The following is a 13,818-nucleotide window of genomic DNA, read 5'->3' as shown; positions in this document are numbered from 1 at the left end:
CGTTGGTTCCACGAGGGATCAAGAAAGACGGCCACGAGTCCACTATCGCGAGACTGTTTCAAGCTAGCTATTAGATTTCGCCATAGCGTCATCGCTCTCTCCTCAGTCCAGTCTTGGGGGCGCTCCTTTTGCTCGATTTCGCTTCCGAAGTCGATTGGTTGGTTGGTTGGTTGCCGTTGGAGTTCCCAGAATCTGCCTTTGAAGAGGTCGGGTGGATCAAGCTTTGGCTGTGTGTCGAAAGAGATCATGGAGTGTTTTTTGTTGATTGTCTTGTTGTTCGCAGAAAAAGGCAGCTTGAACTCCAGTTGATGCGTGAACCCATTACCTCGCAAGGTCCCGCATGTCGACGCCGAGGCTCTTTTCCTCTCTTCGGTAGTCGTCGTCGGGTTTGTCTTGTCGATCTTGATGGCGAACCAAACCTATTACTCCCCCTATATTTCCATTCCATTCCATTCCATCCATCCATCCATCCATCAGGCATTTGTCGTTTGCCAGTATCGCTTTCAACTCGAGACTCTTGAGAATCTATAGCCATCATGATAGAGCAAACGATGCCGTATAAAAGCAACAAACACAAAAACAAAAATGCAGCGGCGTCCTAGTCATACAAGATTTGCAATGCAGTGCAATCATCGCCTCCCACCGTCTCCCGAAAAAATGACTTTCGCCGCCGTCTCCCCCTCCCAACCAATTGTCCGATCCGGATATGCATGCAAGTGAACACGCTTTTGGGCCTCGACCTCGAGCGTCATCCAAATGCCTCCTTAGGACATGGATGCACGCCCGAGACGGTGGTATCAAAGGCCTTTTGGTAAAAAGACTCCCTTCTTCCCAGCCTCCCAGGTAACTTGCTTCTTGACATAGAAAATAGTATTGAGTTCGACATTAATCTTCACAGTGTAGTCAAAGGATATAGCGTGTCGGTGTTCGACGGGGTATCAGGTTGGTAAGGAAATTAGTGTGACCAACGAGTAGATAGTGTGAGGTTTAGTTCAGGATACCCTCCCACATGCCAGGTCCCCGCAGACCCATGTTGGAGTGAACAGAGGAAAGTGCATACTCCTGTGCCGCCTCGGCTGAGCAGCAGATTCGCTTACCACTGCCGGGAAGGCTGGGTTGAACGGGAATCTGGAGGTTCGATTCCAAGGCAGGGCCTCGGGCGCGAACCAACGTATCAGACCAAGCGTGTCGCTCGGTAGAGTAGTATTGACCATTTAGCATCTCGCGGACATTCTCCTGGAGACCGTTATCCATAGAAGCAGTTCTGCTTCGCTTGGAGCCAGTCCGGGCGAATGCCGTAGGCACAGCTTCAGCAGCGCGGTAGTTCTGAAGCTCCTGCAGGGCGCGAGCAGCGTCGGACGCATCACGGGTCATATCCTCCAGTTGCTGTTGACGTCTGGCCAGTGGAGTCTCCATAGACCAATCCCCGAGCTTGTTAACCGTGCCGGTGTAAGACTCGGGAGAAGACGAATAACAGTGCACGTCGTAATCCTCAGGAACCGAAGGGATTGTCGGCTTCTGGCTCAGCCTCTCATTGCTCAACCTCGACATTCGGAATCGCGACTGCATGCCCAGCTTAGAGCTGAGGGTCGCGCTAGCGAGCGAAGAGGAAGAAGAAATGGAGGAAGAGCGCGAGGAGCGCGAGGAATCCGAGATCATCGATTCGGGTGAGGAGGCAGTCGAGACTGAGTTGGCGAGGGAGGATCGACGGGTTGGGCAGTAGCTTTGAGGCGACGAAGTAATTGACATGGGAATGCGGTCGAGATACTGAGTGGCGCTCGTATTGTTGGCCTGGGCCATTGCCAGACCCATGGCTGAGCTCTTACCAAGCATGTGGGAAGCGGCACCCGCAGCAGGAGTGCAAAGTCCACTGCTCTGAGGAGTAAGTCGGGGGGTGGGCAGCATACCCAAAGCGGGAGCTGGAGCCACGCGGCCGGGAGTATATACAGAAGGCGTGGGCTCCATAGCCATAGGCGCGTTGTATGACTTGGGAGCGAACTCGGCCGAGTCATAAACAGTTGAAGGTCGGGTTTCCTGAGGAAGGTTGAGGATACTGCGAGGCGAGAGCGCGCAAAGGTCGCTTGACCGAGCGGCAACGGGAGCAGCAGGAATCAAACCCGCCAGGTTGGTCAGCTGGGGGTTGAGACCCAGGATAATGCGCTTCCAGTCGGCAACCTGCTGGGTTACAAGCTGAGAGACACCACCTGGGGAAGGAGGGCTAGGAGGAGGAGTGTGCTTGAGCACAATATCAGTCCATCTCTGGAAGACCTCATCGGCGATGTGGAGCTTCCAGTTGACAGCAAGGAGAAAAGCAATTTCGTTCTGGTTGATCTCATGAGTGTTGAGCCCCGAAATCTTGCTCCAAGCCCGAGCAGAGTAGTTCCGGTCCTGGAGATACTTGGAGGCCAGGATCAGAGCCGCGAGGAACATGCGGCGGCCACACTGGAGCGCGCGATCGGCATGTCGATCTTCGGGCTGCTCAGTGGTGAAGTTGTGAGCCGGGACATGAGGCTTGATGAGGATCAGATAGTAGAGAGCGACCTGAAGGGTGGAGTAGCTTGTGCGCGAGCGGCGCAGAGTCTCTTGGATGAAGGTGCGTAGCGGGAGGACCGCCTTGCTACCCAGCTCGCTTCGGCAAACAACCGAAGAGAGAGGCCAAATTGCTTCGACAATTTGAGTCGACGAATCTAGAAGGGTAACGGCTAAGCAGATGAACATGTTGTCAAAATCCAGTCATAACATACCGACAAGGCTATCGACGAAGTTCACTTTTCGGTCGGACTGTCGAACCAGAGAAGGGCGGACCTTGGGACCGTTGGAAGTTCGTCGAGGGTTTTGGCGTAGCTCAGCAGGGACTGCCTCGGTCTGGGGCTTTTGCGCGTGACGTCGGAAGTTGAGGACGCGATCAGCGGCAGAAGCCTTTGCCGAGAAGAAGGATTCGCATGAGTCCGAGTCGGAAGAGTGGATAGATGCGGAAGTGTCGTCGGAGTTCTGCGAGGAGGTGTCGGACCACACAGAGGATGTAGATGTTGAGGCGGAAGAAGCGAGAGATGCGTTGTATGGCGCATAGTGGGTGGCGGGGATAGAGGCGGGCGAAAGAGTCGCGTCGCACTTCATTTTGGGTGGTAGTTGATTATAGTAACGGGCCTGAAAGGGTGGTTCAAGCCAGGATGAATATCCAGTCGCCGTCAAGGGCTAAGTCAACCAATTAAATCGTGGTTTTACCGTAAGCAATTCGAGGGATCCGAGTCGAGTTGTTATACCGCGAGACAGCGTACAAGTGCTATCTCAAAGTATACGCGTAGATTGTGAGAGCAGGAGGCGTCTAGACGAGAGAGTCGAGAAGCGACTTGATAACACAAACGATGAGACCGGAAGACGAAGCGGAGACGGCGACTGGAAGAAGGTAGGTTTTGTCAACAGGCATTGCGGCAATGCTTCAAATCTCGAAGTTGAGGTTGGAAGCGAGTGGCGGGCCTAGAACAAGGCTACCATCGAAGCGTTGGACGCAGTGGCGAGTAAGAATCCTAGGGGTGACTGATGTCGGTGTCGGGGGGTCGAGGTCGGTTGTTGAACTTGTTGATTGATTGATATGCAGGTACGGGGAATGTGTGGCTGAAGACGGAATGAGGTGACCTGGAAAGGAGACGGAAGGGTTTATTAGATAGCCCGAAGTGGTGACTCTTTTTTAGGTGGCCTTGGGGGGGCGAGATGCCAGGCGCTGAGGTGGTGAATGACAGCCTGGCGTAGTGGGTTGTGACTCTTTGCACGGTGGCGAAACCGAGTAAAGACCGCGGGGCTTGTGGCAGGTGGACGCCAACTGGCGATCTCGGAGAGAGCGTGAGGGAGCGTGAGCGGCGGGAGCCTGTGCCTGGCCTGGGATTGTCTGAGGCAAGGATGACTAACGCGCGCGGCGGAAGACGCAACGGGTGTGGCGAAGGGGATGGACGGCTAGGTACCGGGGCTGTAGCCTGGGGGAGGGAGTGGATGTAGGGACAAGGTAAGGAAAGTATGTTTGTGAAAGCTTGAATGGAAATGGTCAATAGACACACGAGAGGGGAAATACAGAGGGGATTGAATCAAACGGCAAAGGGGAGTGATGTGAGGATGGCGATGGCAATGGTGATGATTAGAATGATGGGGGATGAGTGAGGGCTGGTGAGTAACACGGGAGGAGATAGCGAGTCCGGAGACTGGCACAAGAGTCACCCAAGTGGAAGAGAGACAGGACACTTCTCTCAAGTCACCTCACCAACAAGGCGGATGACTGGTGCTAGGCTTCGGGCAGAGGGCCAGGGGAGGCAAGGTTGGTCTCCAGAGGATAAGCTGGGCTTGGGCTGCGCTCGGCTTGGCTGGGCTGGACTGGACTGGACTGGACCCGGGCAGTGCTGGCTGGCTGGCGAATTCGTGGACCGTAGCGTGTAGGCGGGAAGCAGTCAAAAGTATGACTCTTCTTTTTTTTTCCGACCTGTTTGGGTTGGGCGGCAAAAGATGTGCTGGCCGGTTTGCTCACAAAGAGGTAGAAAAAGTCGCAGGGTGCAAGTGAATGCCGCTGCGGCCTGGCGTGACGAGACGAGGATTGTCGCGGGAGCCTGAGAGGAGAGATGAAGGGTATGTAGGAAAAAATAATCAACGAACAACAAAAGACGAAGGCAGACGTCGTGGAGAGTGGAGAGGTACACGATCCAGAGCAGACTTCAGAGAGTCGCTGGGGACGGATTTAGAGGGAGAAATCGAACATGATGCCGACGATGCTGTTCGATGGGGGGGAAGGGGAAAAGGCGGGAGATGGCAGCGGCGGGCCATGGCATAGTTTTGAATGCCTGGGACAGCGACAGCACCAGAGAGCCCGGGAGGAGAGGCGAGTTGAGCGACGGTACCTACGGCGCGTGTGCATCAAGCCCCAGTCGCGAGGTACCAGTACGATGCAGCCGTGAATCTCGTGCCTCTCGACACTGTGCAGCTGAGCCCTTGTCTATGAACCAGCCAGTCGATGCCTTCATATGTGACGCGCCGTCCCTGTTCACTCGGCCAGAGAATCACTCGGCTCCACATTACAGTGCAATACAGTGTTCAAATCGCGCATTTAATACATGCCATGGCCTTCTCGATGGGCCTTGCAGCGTGTCTGCCTTTTGGCATTTCCTCATTGGCCATCCGGATCCTGCAGCGCGCGTTTCCCCCCCCTCCTCCACCCACCAGGGCGCATCCACATCCTCCACCTCCACCCTTTCCCAAGCACGAAATGTCTCCCACTGGACCACCACTTCCCGGCCTCAAGGCAGAAGAGATCAGTGAATCAGTGAGGATGGTGGCAGAGCAAAAGGGATGAGGTTGACCCGGGCAGTGGATCGCCAACCGTCGAGACAGAACATCGCCCGCCTCGGCAAGACCTTCTTTGCTGTCGATACTGTATGTTTCACTCATGTTGGTTGAAGCCTCATAAGAATGCCTCATCTCCTCCACCATCATCAAGCAGATCAAGACGCCTTACAAGGCCTCCACTTTCAAGAGCCTTGTCGACGGCGCTGGCTGCGCTCCTGTCCTGTCTTTGACTGAGGTGCACAATCAACTCACCTCATCCTCAGACACTTCATTCACTTTACTCACGCACTAGCACGCCAGCCTGGTTCGTCCATGCGTCTCGCGTATCCCTGCCACTCCGGCCACCCTTGTCACCCACCCAACCCTTTTTGGCTTCACTGAGTTGTCTCTTGGAGATGAATCCGCCTGCCCTTTGCTCGAGTTCGTTATCATCTGGTCTCTGCTCAGTCAAATACAAGATCCTCTGCATCAGCAGTCGGGGAAGACTCGTCCCTGACTCAAACACTTTCCTAGATCGCGTACTACCCTCTTATAAAATCCCCGAGGCCGAGAGGACGGAGCTGCAAGCACTAACCGCTAACACACCCCATTCCTCAGCATCCAACCCAAGAAAGGAACGGACAGAGTGGTCTCGTCCAGAAGCCTTGACCAATTTGAGGGGAAGCACAGCCCGCCAAAACTTGGCTGCTGAGCGATGACTCTTCTCCTTCAGCTCCTCTCTAGACTGGACTGGACAGTGCACACCTCCGCCATCTCCGCCACCGCCCTGTGAACCTCTGCCTTGGCCCGCTGCCATTTTTGTGACTGTCACCTACGACGACGAGGTCTCCATTTCCTGTCATCCGTCATCAATATCGTGCCTGGTCATGAGGGGACCCCTCGGATTCGCTGCTGACCCGAGCTCATGGGTCTGCGACGATTACCGTTGCTCTCAAACTCCGTGAGCCCCTCAAGCGCCGGCTCAGGCATTTTGTCGCTTCTTCACATGAGCATTCGACTGTACTAGGTACCGTCAACAGAGATTCACAATATGGGCTTGTCCAATGATACCCCAGGTGGCTTCCCGCCAGGATTGGATGGTCCAACAGGAGAGGAGTGGGATGGGGATGGGGATGGGGATGGGTGGATGTGGATGAGATGGCTTTTGGTTTGTCTCGTCTCGTCTCAAAGGCACGCCCACGACGCCGACCGCGCCGCCCGGATGCGCTACGAAACCTGAAATCCATCCATGTGTGCTTCAAGTTTGTGCGGCCTAGAGTGTGGCCCCCCGGATACTGTAGCTACGACTCACCCAACAACTCAACCCAACCGAGCCAGACCAAAGTCAAGGCCAAGACCAAGGCCAGAATAGCCAGAGAAAAACTTTTGAGTTGCACCAGATCTTGCCACAGTCTTCGCCGTGTCCCGGGTCGCGACAAAGAGGAAGCCGAGTGTGGCACTCAGGTCAAGGAATAAACGAGACACCAGAACTACAGAGCACGTCTAACACCTTTTCATATTATCACTTTTACAGCAGGTAAACTAGTATGGAACATGCTAAAATGATAGGTGATATCCTAATGACAGGTAATACTTCAGATCTCTTATTTACTCCCTTCCTACTCTTACACTTGCCATCTGGCTACCCTGACGAGAAGATAGATGATGTCTGGACTGTATTGATGTCTTTCTTTTCCTTGGCCCGAGTGGAAGCAAAAAAACACACCACTTTAATCAAGAAGCGCGCCTGTCCAAGTCCGTTCCGATTCAAAAAGAAATCTCATGGCTCTCTCTGTCCGGGTCTGGGTCGGATTTTCCAGACCATTCACAGCCCTGCTGCCTCCCTCCCTCACAGCAAAATCCCGAAAGTCTCGCCATTCTCCCCATTCGATTGTTAATCCAACAACCCACGGGGAACCCGTCCGTCCCACAATGACCTCACTTGCAGTGGGTGACTGATCTCCCGGGATAGTCCGTCCCGAGCAACGAAGAAGCGATGGAAGCAATTGCCTTTTGGGCTTTGACTTGCAGGTATTCGGAGCTCGTCTCTCGTGGTTCGGTAAAGTTGCTCCGGGAACCGTCTGGCGACAGCTTCGGAGGCTCGCCGACCAAACACGGGGTGCAGGACACCTAATGTTACAAGCCTCGAGGCTGCCATGCGGGCTGTAATGCACACGCTCGACATTAATATCGATACACCTTATCAGTGTCGATGCGTCTAGGGCACTCGGTTATTTATGTCAACCCTCTGCCAGGCATTTCTCTGCCTAGATGTGACCGTCTCGGTCGCCCTCCCTCTTTAACATCTGCACAACATTCAACTGGGCCTGATGTGCAAGGTGATAATCATCAGTTCCTGCATTATCTCGGTGAATACGCATCATCGACGCTATGGCAACGAGGCCGCCAGCCTGTCGACAAACATTCATGGCATAGCCATCATGATTGCGTGGTGAGCGGCAAGTGCCGTCATAGCCTCCAGTTCCACTGCGCTCATGAGGACGCGGGAAACTGGTGATGCAGATTGCCTCGATCCGTACGCACGTGAATCACTCGGTATCTGTGATTGTCGAATGGTGAAACGACAGCCCATCACTCAGCAGATTTGATTTGCTTTGTTTCCGCCTCCCGATCATGATCAACGGCTCTCCCTCGTACTGTACTGCACCAGACACCTCACTCTGGCTCGTGCGTCCACCAAGTGGCGGCGCTACCAACCCCTTAACAGAGAGCCAATCTTGTTGGCGTTACCGCGACAAGTCCCGACTCAGAGACTGCATGTAACTGGTCTCTGTGGTCCGCCGGACTTCTCCCCACTGGCATCCAAGATGTTGTGCAGCCAGGGAGGTTGTACAAATCATTACCTCAGCACCGACGCTCTCGATTTAGGTACGGGGCACCATCGGACACCGGATCCTTAACAGATCCGGGCGAACAGGTTCTCTTTGTCTTGTGCGCCGTGTTTGTGGACACCACGGGTTTATTGCCATTAATCATTCCCGTCTATTCAAGGCCGTGTTACAAAGCCATCTTCCTCTATTAGAAACGGATTTGCCGCAGCAGCTGTCACAGCCTTCTCCTTTGAGCGGGCAACCCGGCAAGGGGGATACACACACGTACATGCACACGCGCACACGGCTTCACCTCTTTGGCTCTCAAAGGTGCGTCAAGGAAAGAGTCTCGACAGGGTGTTCATTCGGTAGCCGAATGAATCCCCCGCTCGGCTTGGGGGGCCATGATTGGCTCCGGGGTGGCGCTGTCTGATGCTTCCGGGCTATCCATCCTGCTCTCCAAGTTACATGACGGCCTGTTGTCGATGCCGTCGGAATACCTACCTCACGAGTTTTGCGGAATAGGCAACCAGTGTGGTGTGGGATCTCAAGGGCCTGTGAATCGAGCGTCTCTGGGCAAAACCCTAGATTCGATGCGCACCCTCCCACACGAACAACCCCAGCACCGGCGTCGTCGTGCTCGGATAGAATGAGTCAATCTCTAAACGCGGCCGGCCTACCCTGGACAATCCAGGCTCCCCTCGGGCACATTCGCATTTGAACGCATTCTCGCCCGAACCTTGACGGACAAAGGCAGACGGAGGAGGTGATCCACCGTGATGTTCACGCCGTCTATTCTCGTGCTCGGTCAACCTGTTCACAAGCCCAGACGCTGCCTGCACCGCCGCCTGAATCTCAGCCGCTGTCGGAAGGCTGAGTATAGATGACGCACGGCGAGACACTCCCTTTCACCCACGGGACCTCGGTGATTCCAAAGATATCGGCTTGGTTCCTTCGGAGGCAGAATCGGAGACTGCCCAGATGAGAACCCCCCCCATCATGTTCTAATTCATGAACGCCTTGGAAGGACCCATGATGCTCCCTGGCGTTCGTTCGGTATCCCCCCAACCCAACGCCGGGTTTGATCCAACTCCCCACGTGGGTGAAGAAAAAAGTGATGCACTGGCATGGAGGCACCACGAGGCGCATTGTGCTTCCCACCGAAAAATGTAAAGAACGAGTACTGACAACCATGATGAAGCATCTAGAGGATCTCTATAGCAACGCATGTTATCACGCACCTGATTTAGGGATGACTTCGGTGTCTGCGTCTCTTCTTTCATCATCAACTAACATCACCGGAGACGAATTTGGTCCTGCCGTGCCGCGTGCTCTCCACCCCCCATGGCCCCCACATTCCGACCCCCGGCTTCTTCGGAGTCCCGCCCGGGCACGGAAGTTTCTATATGGATCTCATGAGAGGCGGTCGAGATTACGCGATGCTCGGGGCTGGGCTGACGCCCACCGAATTCTTTAATGTCTAGCTGACAGAGAGGTTCAAAGCAGCAGCTGAATTATTGAATCCAAAAGGGCTGGCTTATCTCAGACGAATCCTCTTTCGCGGTCCCGCCGGAACAGGAATATGTGCCCAAAGTCCCATTCCTTGTTCCTGTTAAATTCGAACCTGGATGGATGGGATGGTTGGATGTGACGGACCTGACCCCCCCTCACCGTCAGATTTACAAAAAAGCACAGAACGTGGCTGCCTAGTCGTCCAGGGCACACCGCGCAGGCATGGCCCTTGTCGCCATATTCCCTGACAGCACGAGGCGCGTTAAAGCCCATCATCAAGGCATGGTCATCCAATATCCACGCGCCGCTCGCTGCAACACATCAAACGCAAGGCAAGGCAGCCCTGGGGTCGCGCATCACAAGGGGAAAAGAGAAACCTTGACCGGTTCCTATCAGGCAGCCTTCGAGAAGGCGTCAAGAAGGCGTCTGAAACTCAAGAGGCTGCTGGAATCCTCCAGATCCTATCGACCGCCCCCAAATGCACACATTTTCCCAAGCAAATGCCCCGACATCTGCCGGCGTTTCCCCATCTACCACTCATGCATATTCTCCCCCCTTCAAGGAAGATATAACCCAACCAGGTAAAACCGAGTGCTGATCTGCGGTGACAGCTCTTTTGACGCCTCGTTGCCCCTCTTGAGGACGTGGTGAACCTATTGAGGGGCTATGGCGGGGCAAAAATGATAAGGCGACGAGGCGGGCTTTGCTCACCGAGTTGTTGTCGTTGTCAATGACCATGGCCTTGGAAAGAGGCCAGGCTGGCTTCTGCGACTAGTATGCTGCATGATAGAGACATCTGACCAAGGAGAGCTGGATGGGGAGAGGCCATCTTCGTAGACCATATTCCTGTTGTTTTGCCGCCTCTGTTCCCATGGTGACAGTCATAAGTTTGTTATGTCACGTAGAGAAGTAGAGGAGGAGACTTATTATTGTTACACGACTTAGCAAGAAGCTCAAATAACTGGTCCTGTATACCGCTCGCAAACAACACGGGTTTGGCCTGCACGGGGGGGGGGGGGGATCTGGATGGCAACCCGTACTACGGACACTTCGACACAGGTCCAACACCACGAGGCAGTTTGCCATCTACTTGCGCAAACACATCGTCATCCAATGTAGAGGAAATATTGACGACTGTTGTAATTCCCTATAAGACCACCCTATGGACAACATCTTACGTGTGATCTCAAACCTCACAGTCACTATAACAATGTTCATCATCATGAGCCCTGCTTGCCACACTTCGTAGAGTCACATATTACTACCATCAACTTCGGGGGAGGGGAGGTCACCAAGGTAACGCGTCGGCTTCATACAATGAAACTGCCATTTCTGTTTCAACCCGTCACCATCTCCAAGTTCTGAACCGAACATGACACTGCCGGGAAGAATGACCCATACTCGGGTGACCGACCCAATTCTTCAAACTGTCTTATTCCACACCATACCCTTCGACATCGGCGTGACTGATGCTCGGGGAACTACATTCGTGTCATTGTACCGACATTAACCGTTCAACGAGGCAAGGCTAACGAGTCACAAGGTGTGACAGGTTTACCGTCTTGTCATGAAGAACTTCACCGAACCCATAATGGGGGCTCTTCATTCAACACGACACAATCGAGACAACCGCATGCACCGAGGGCTTTGCAAAATGCATTCAATAGTTACATACTCAATTACAATTGACCAAATAAAAGCCGGAACCGTTTGCAACTTTTCCCCTTCGCCGCCAAAAATGTCTTGTTTGATACCATTCTCCTGGTTTCCTCACCATTGCGTCCGTGGCAGCGAGAGAAGTTGACCCCTGTTGTCGTACGATCCACTCTAAACACCATGTGATGCGGTACTCTAGGAAGCCATGTAAGTGCTGGCATCAACACCCTCCTTGGGGAATTCACTACTCAAGGTTAGTGTCTTGTCTCACAGACGGGAAGCGGCATCACTTACGGAAGGGCGACCTCGAATCGCTTCTCAATCTCCTTCAGCACCTCCTGGTCCTGGTCGGTGCTGACGAAAGAGATGGCCAGACCCTTGGTACCGAAACGACCGGCGCGACCGACTCGGTGAAGGTACGAGCTGGCGTCGTTTGAAAGATCGTAGTTGATGGCAAGGTTGATACGCTCAATATCAATACCTCGGCCGAAGACGTCAGTAGCAACGCAGATTCTCTTCTTGAACTCCTTGAATTCCTTGTAGCGACGGATACTATGCGCTGTTAGAAAAGGGCCTCAACAAATATGCAATGGCAACTTACCGTTCTTCCTGGCTGACACCCGAGTGAACAGCGATCGAAGGGAAGTTGCATTCCCGGAGTAGCTTGTCAAGCTCGGTAGCACGGACGGTGCTGCGGACGAAAATGATGACCTGGTTGAACTGCAGATCATCCAGGAGCTCGTTGAGCTTACGGTTCTTCTCCTTCTCCTCCAGCTTGATGTAGTACTGCTGGAGACCGTGGAGCGTGAGCTTGGTGTCCTCATCAACGTAGTGCTCGGTAGGGTTCTGCATGAACTTTCGGCAGATGGGCTTGACCTCCTCGGACAGAGTGGCCGAGAACATCATAACCTGCTTCTGCTGAGGAGTAGCGCGGAACACATCCTGAACATCGGTACGCATGTCTACCCAATTAGCATCGCATCGCATTGCGCACCAAGAAGTGGTACTTACCAGGCTGGTCAAGCATCTTGTCGCACTCATCGAGGACGAAAATGCGGACGCTGCCGAGACGCAGAGCCTTGTCACGGACAAGAGCCTTAAGACGACCAGGAGTGCCGACAATGATGTGAGGGCAGGTCTCCTTGTTCTTCAGGGTCTCGACATCCGTCTTGATGGGAGTACCACCATAGAACACGCCAGTCTTGATGTCAGGCATGTACTTGCTGAATCGGTTGTACTCGTCCCGAATCTGGTAGGCCAGCTCACGTGTGTGGCACATGACAACCACCGAGACCTCTCCGTTCACAGGCTCGACCTGCTGAAGAGTCGCGAGGACAAAGACGGCCGTCTTTCCCAGACCGGACTTGGCTTGGCAGATGATGTCACCGCCGAGAAGAGCCTGAGGGATACAAGTTTGTTGGACTGTCGATCGAACCGATGTTAGAGCGGGTTTCTAAGAAGCAACGAACGACGGGTGCAATGTCAGGAAGTCCGTCCATCGTCGCAGCTTAGCCATTGCCAAATCTCGCAGTCTCCATTGAGATTGGTTGTTCATCAAGTCGAAATGATGATACCACAACCGAAGATTCCCAGGTCGAACAGCTGCGCAAGAACCATGGGCCTGGAGCGCCATGGGTTCTGGTGTGCTGATCAAAGTGTTCCTCGTTTCGTCCATTATTTCAACCAGAATGATCCGTTCGCGTCAACCTCCTGCGCAGTATCCGCTTTCACGCGATACGTTGCGACAGGGCGGGTTGTGTTTTGCGGAGAACCACGTCTCTCACCCGTGGTCTGTTTCCGCCCGGATACTCGGACCATCTCAGGTCCCTGCTGAACCTCCTCCACCAACGACGACGACGATTTGTAGGAGAAAATGGCCATTTCTTCTTGTTTGCTTGCGAGATGGACGGACGCTTGAAGGGAGGGGATTTGATGACTTAGGGTATTAGAATATCAGGACTAACCCTCCGATGGATGTTCGAAACCGCAGTCGGCGATCGCGCGAAGGAGCTCGGCCTTGAGCAGGAAGTCGCGGAAACCGGTCGAGTGAATACCGACGTAACTGCCCTTCTTGTCGACATTGTTGCCGGCGGCGAGCTCGCCCTTCTTGCCGTTGGAGGTGGTGGCGGCGGTCTCGTTGCCGCCGATCTCCTCATCGGAGTAATCGATGAGATCCTCCTCATGGGACATGATGGCGGTTGTTGTTGAGCGCGGGTTAGAATGTCGAATGCGAAGCTGCCGCGAAAGCTGTCCTTTTGCAGCGAGGTTGCGCTGACGTGCAGAACGCGATGCTCTCCACAAGGGGGTCGCGTCGCCGGGGAAAGAGTCGAAGATGCGGCGCGAACGTGCCACAAGATGAGGGAAACAGAGGAGAGTGATGGATTGAAAGAGAGAGGGAGAGGTTGGAGATGAAGAAAGAGCCCCAGTCGTCGTTCAAGGATGAACTTGAAAGGCTTTCTTTGTTTGAGGCTGAGGAGGGAGACGCCAGAAAGCAGGCAGGAGGGCCCGCTTGATC

The 13,818-nt window shown here is 54.0% G+C and overlaps 2 protein-coding genes across 2 annotated transcripts; both read right to left on the bottom strand.

Moving 5' to 3' along the window:
* Positions 1-987: 987 nt before the first annotated feature.
* NECHADRAFT_99706 (uncharacterized protein) lies at positions 988-3,308 on the bottom strand (the record flags this gene model as incomplete). Its single annotated transcript, XM_003052651.1, has 2 exons — positions 2,745-3,308; positions 988-2,687 (listed from the first exon to the last, which is right to left on the bottom strand). The coding sequence occupies exons 1-2, from the start codon at positions 3,115-3,117 to the stop codon at positions 988-990; spliced, it is 2,073 nt and encodes a 690-aa protein (XP_003052697.1). The 5' UTR covers positions 3,118-3,308.
* A 7,988-nt stretch (positions 3,309-11,296) lies between these two features.
* On the bottom strand, positions 11,297-13,748 carry NECHADRAFT_59311 (uncharacterized protein). The gene is made up of 5 exons (XM_003052650.1): positions 13,268-13,748; positions 12,315-12,725; positions 11,905-12,265; positions 11,598-11,855; positions 11,297-11,547 (listed from the first exon to the last, which is right to left on the bottom strand). The coding sequence occupies exons 1-5, from the start codon at positions 13,491-13,493 to the stop codon at positions 11,499-11,501; spliced, it is 1,305 nt and encodes a 434-aa protein (XP_003052696.1). The 5' UTR covers positions 13,494-13,748; the 3' UTR covers positions 11,297-11,498.
* Between the last annotated feature and the right edge of the window lie 70 nt (positions 13,749-13,818).

Source organism: Fusarium vanettenii (assembly GCF_000151355.1).
Source record: "Fusarium vanettenii 77-13-4 chromosome 3 genomic scaffold NECHAsca_2_chr3_3_0, whole genome shotgun sequence".
Taxonomy (NCBI): domain Eukaryota; kingdom Fungi; phylum Ascomycota; class Sordariomycetes; order Hypocreales; family Nectriaceae; genus Fusarium; species Fusarium vanettenii.
Note: the sequence above shows the minus strand (reverse complement) of the source record. Positions and strands in the feature narration are given on the sequence as shown.

What these genes read in the sequence shown, in the direction of transcription:
- NECHADRAFT_59311 (XM_003052650.1), bottom strand. Translation starts at nt 13,493, where the DNA reads ATGTCCCATGAGGAGGATCTCATCGATTACTCCGATGAGGAGATCGGC. An exon ending in CAAGATGCTTGACCAGCCTG is followed by an intron (nt 12,266 to 12,314) that starts GTAAGTACCACT and finishes CTAATTGGGTAG; the next exon opens with ACATGCGTACCGATGTTCAG. An exon ending in CGATTCGAGGTCGCCCTTCC is followed by an intron (nt 11,548 to 11,597) that starts GTAAGTGATGCC and finishes AACCTTGAGTAG; the next exon opens with TGAATTCCCCAAGGAGGGTG.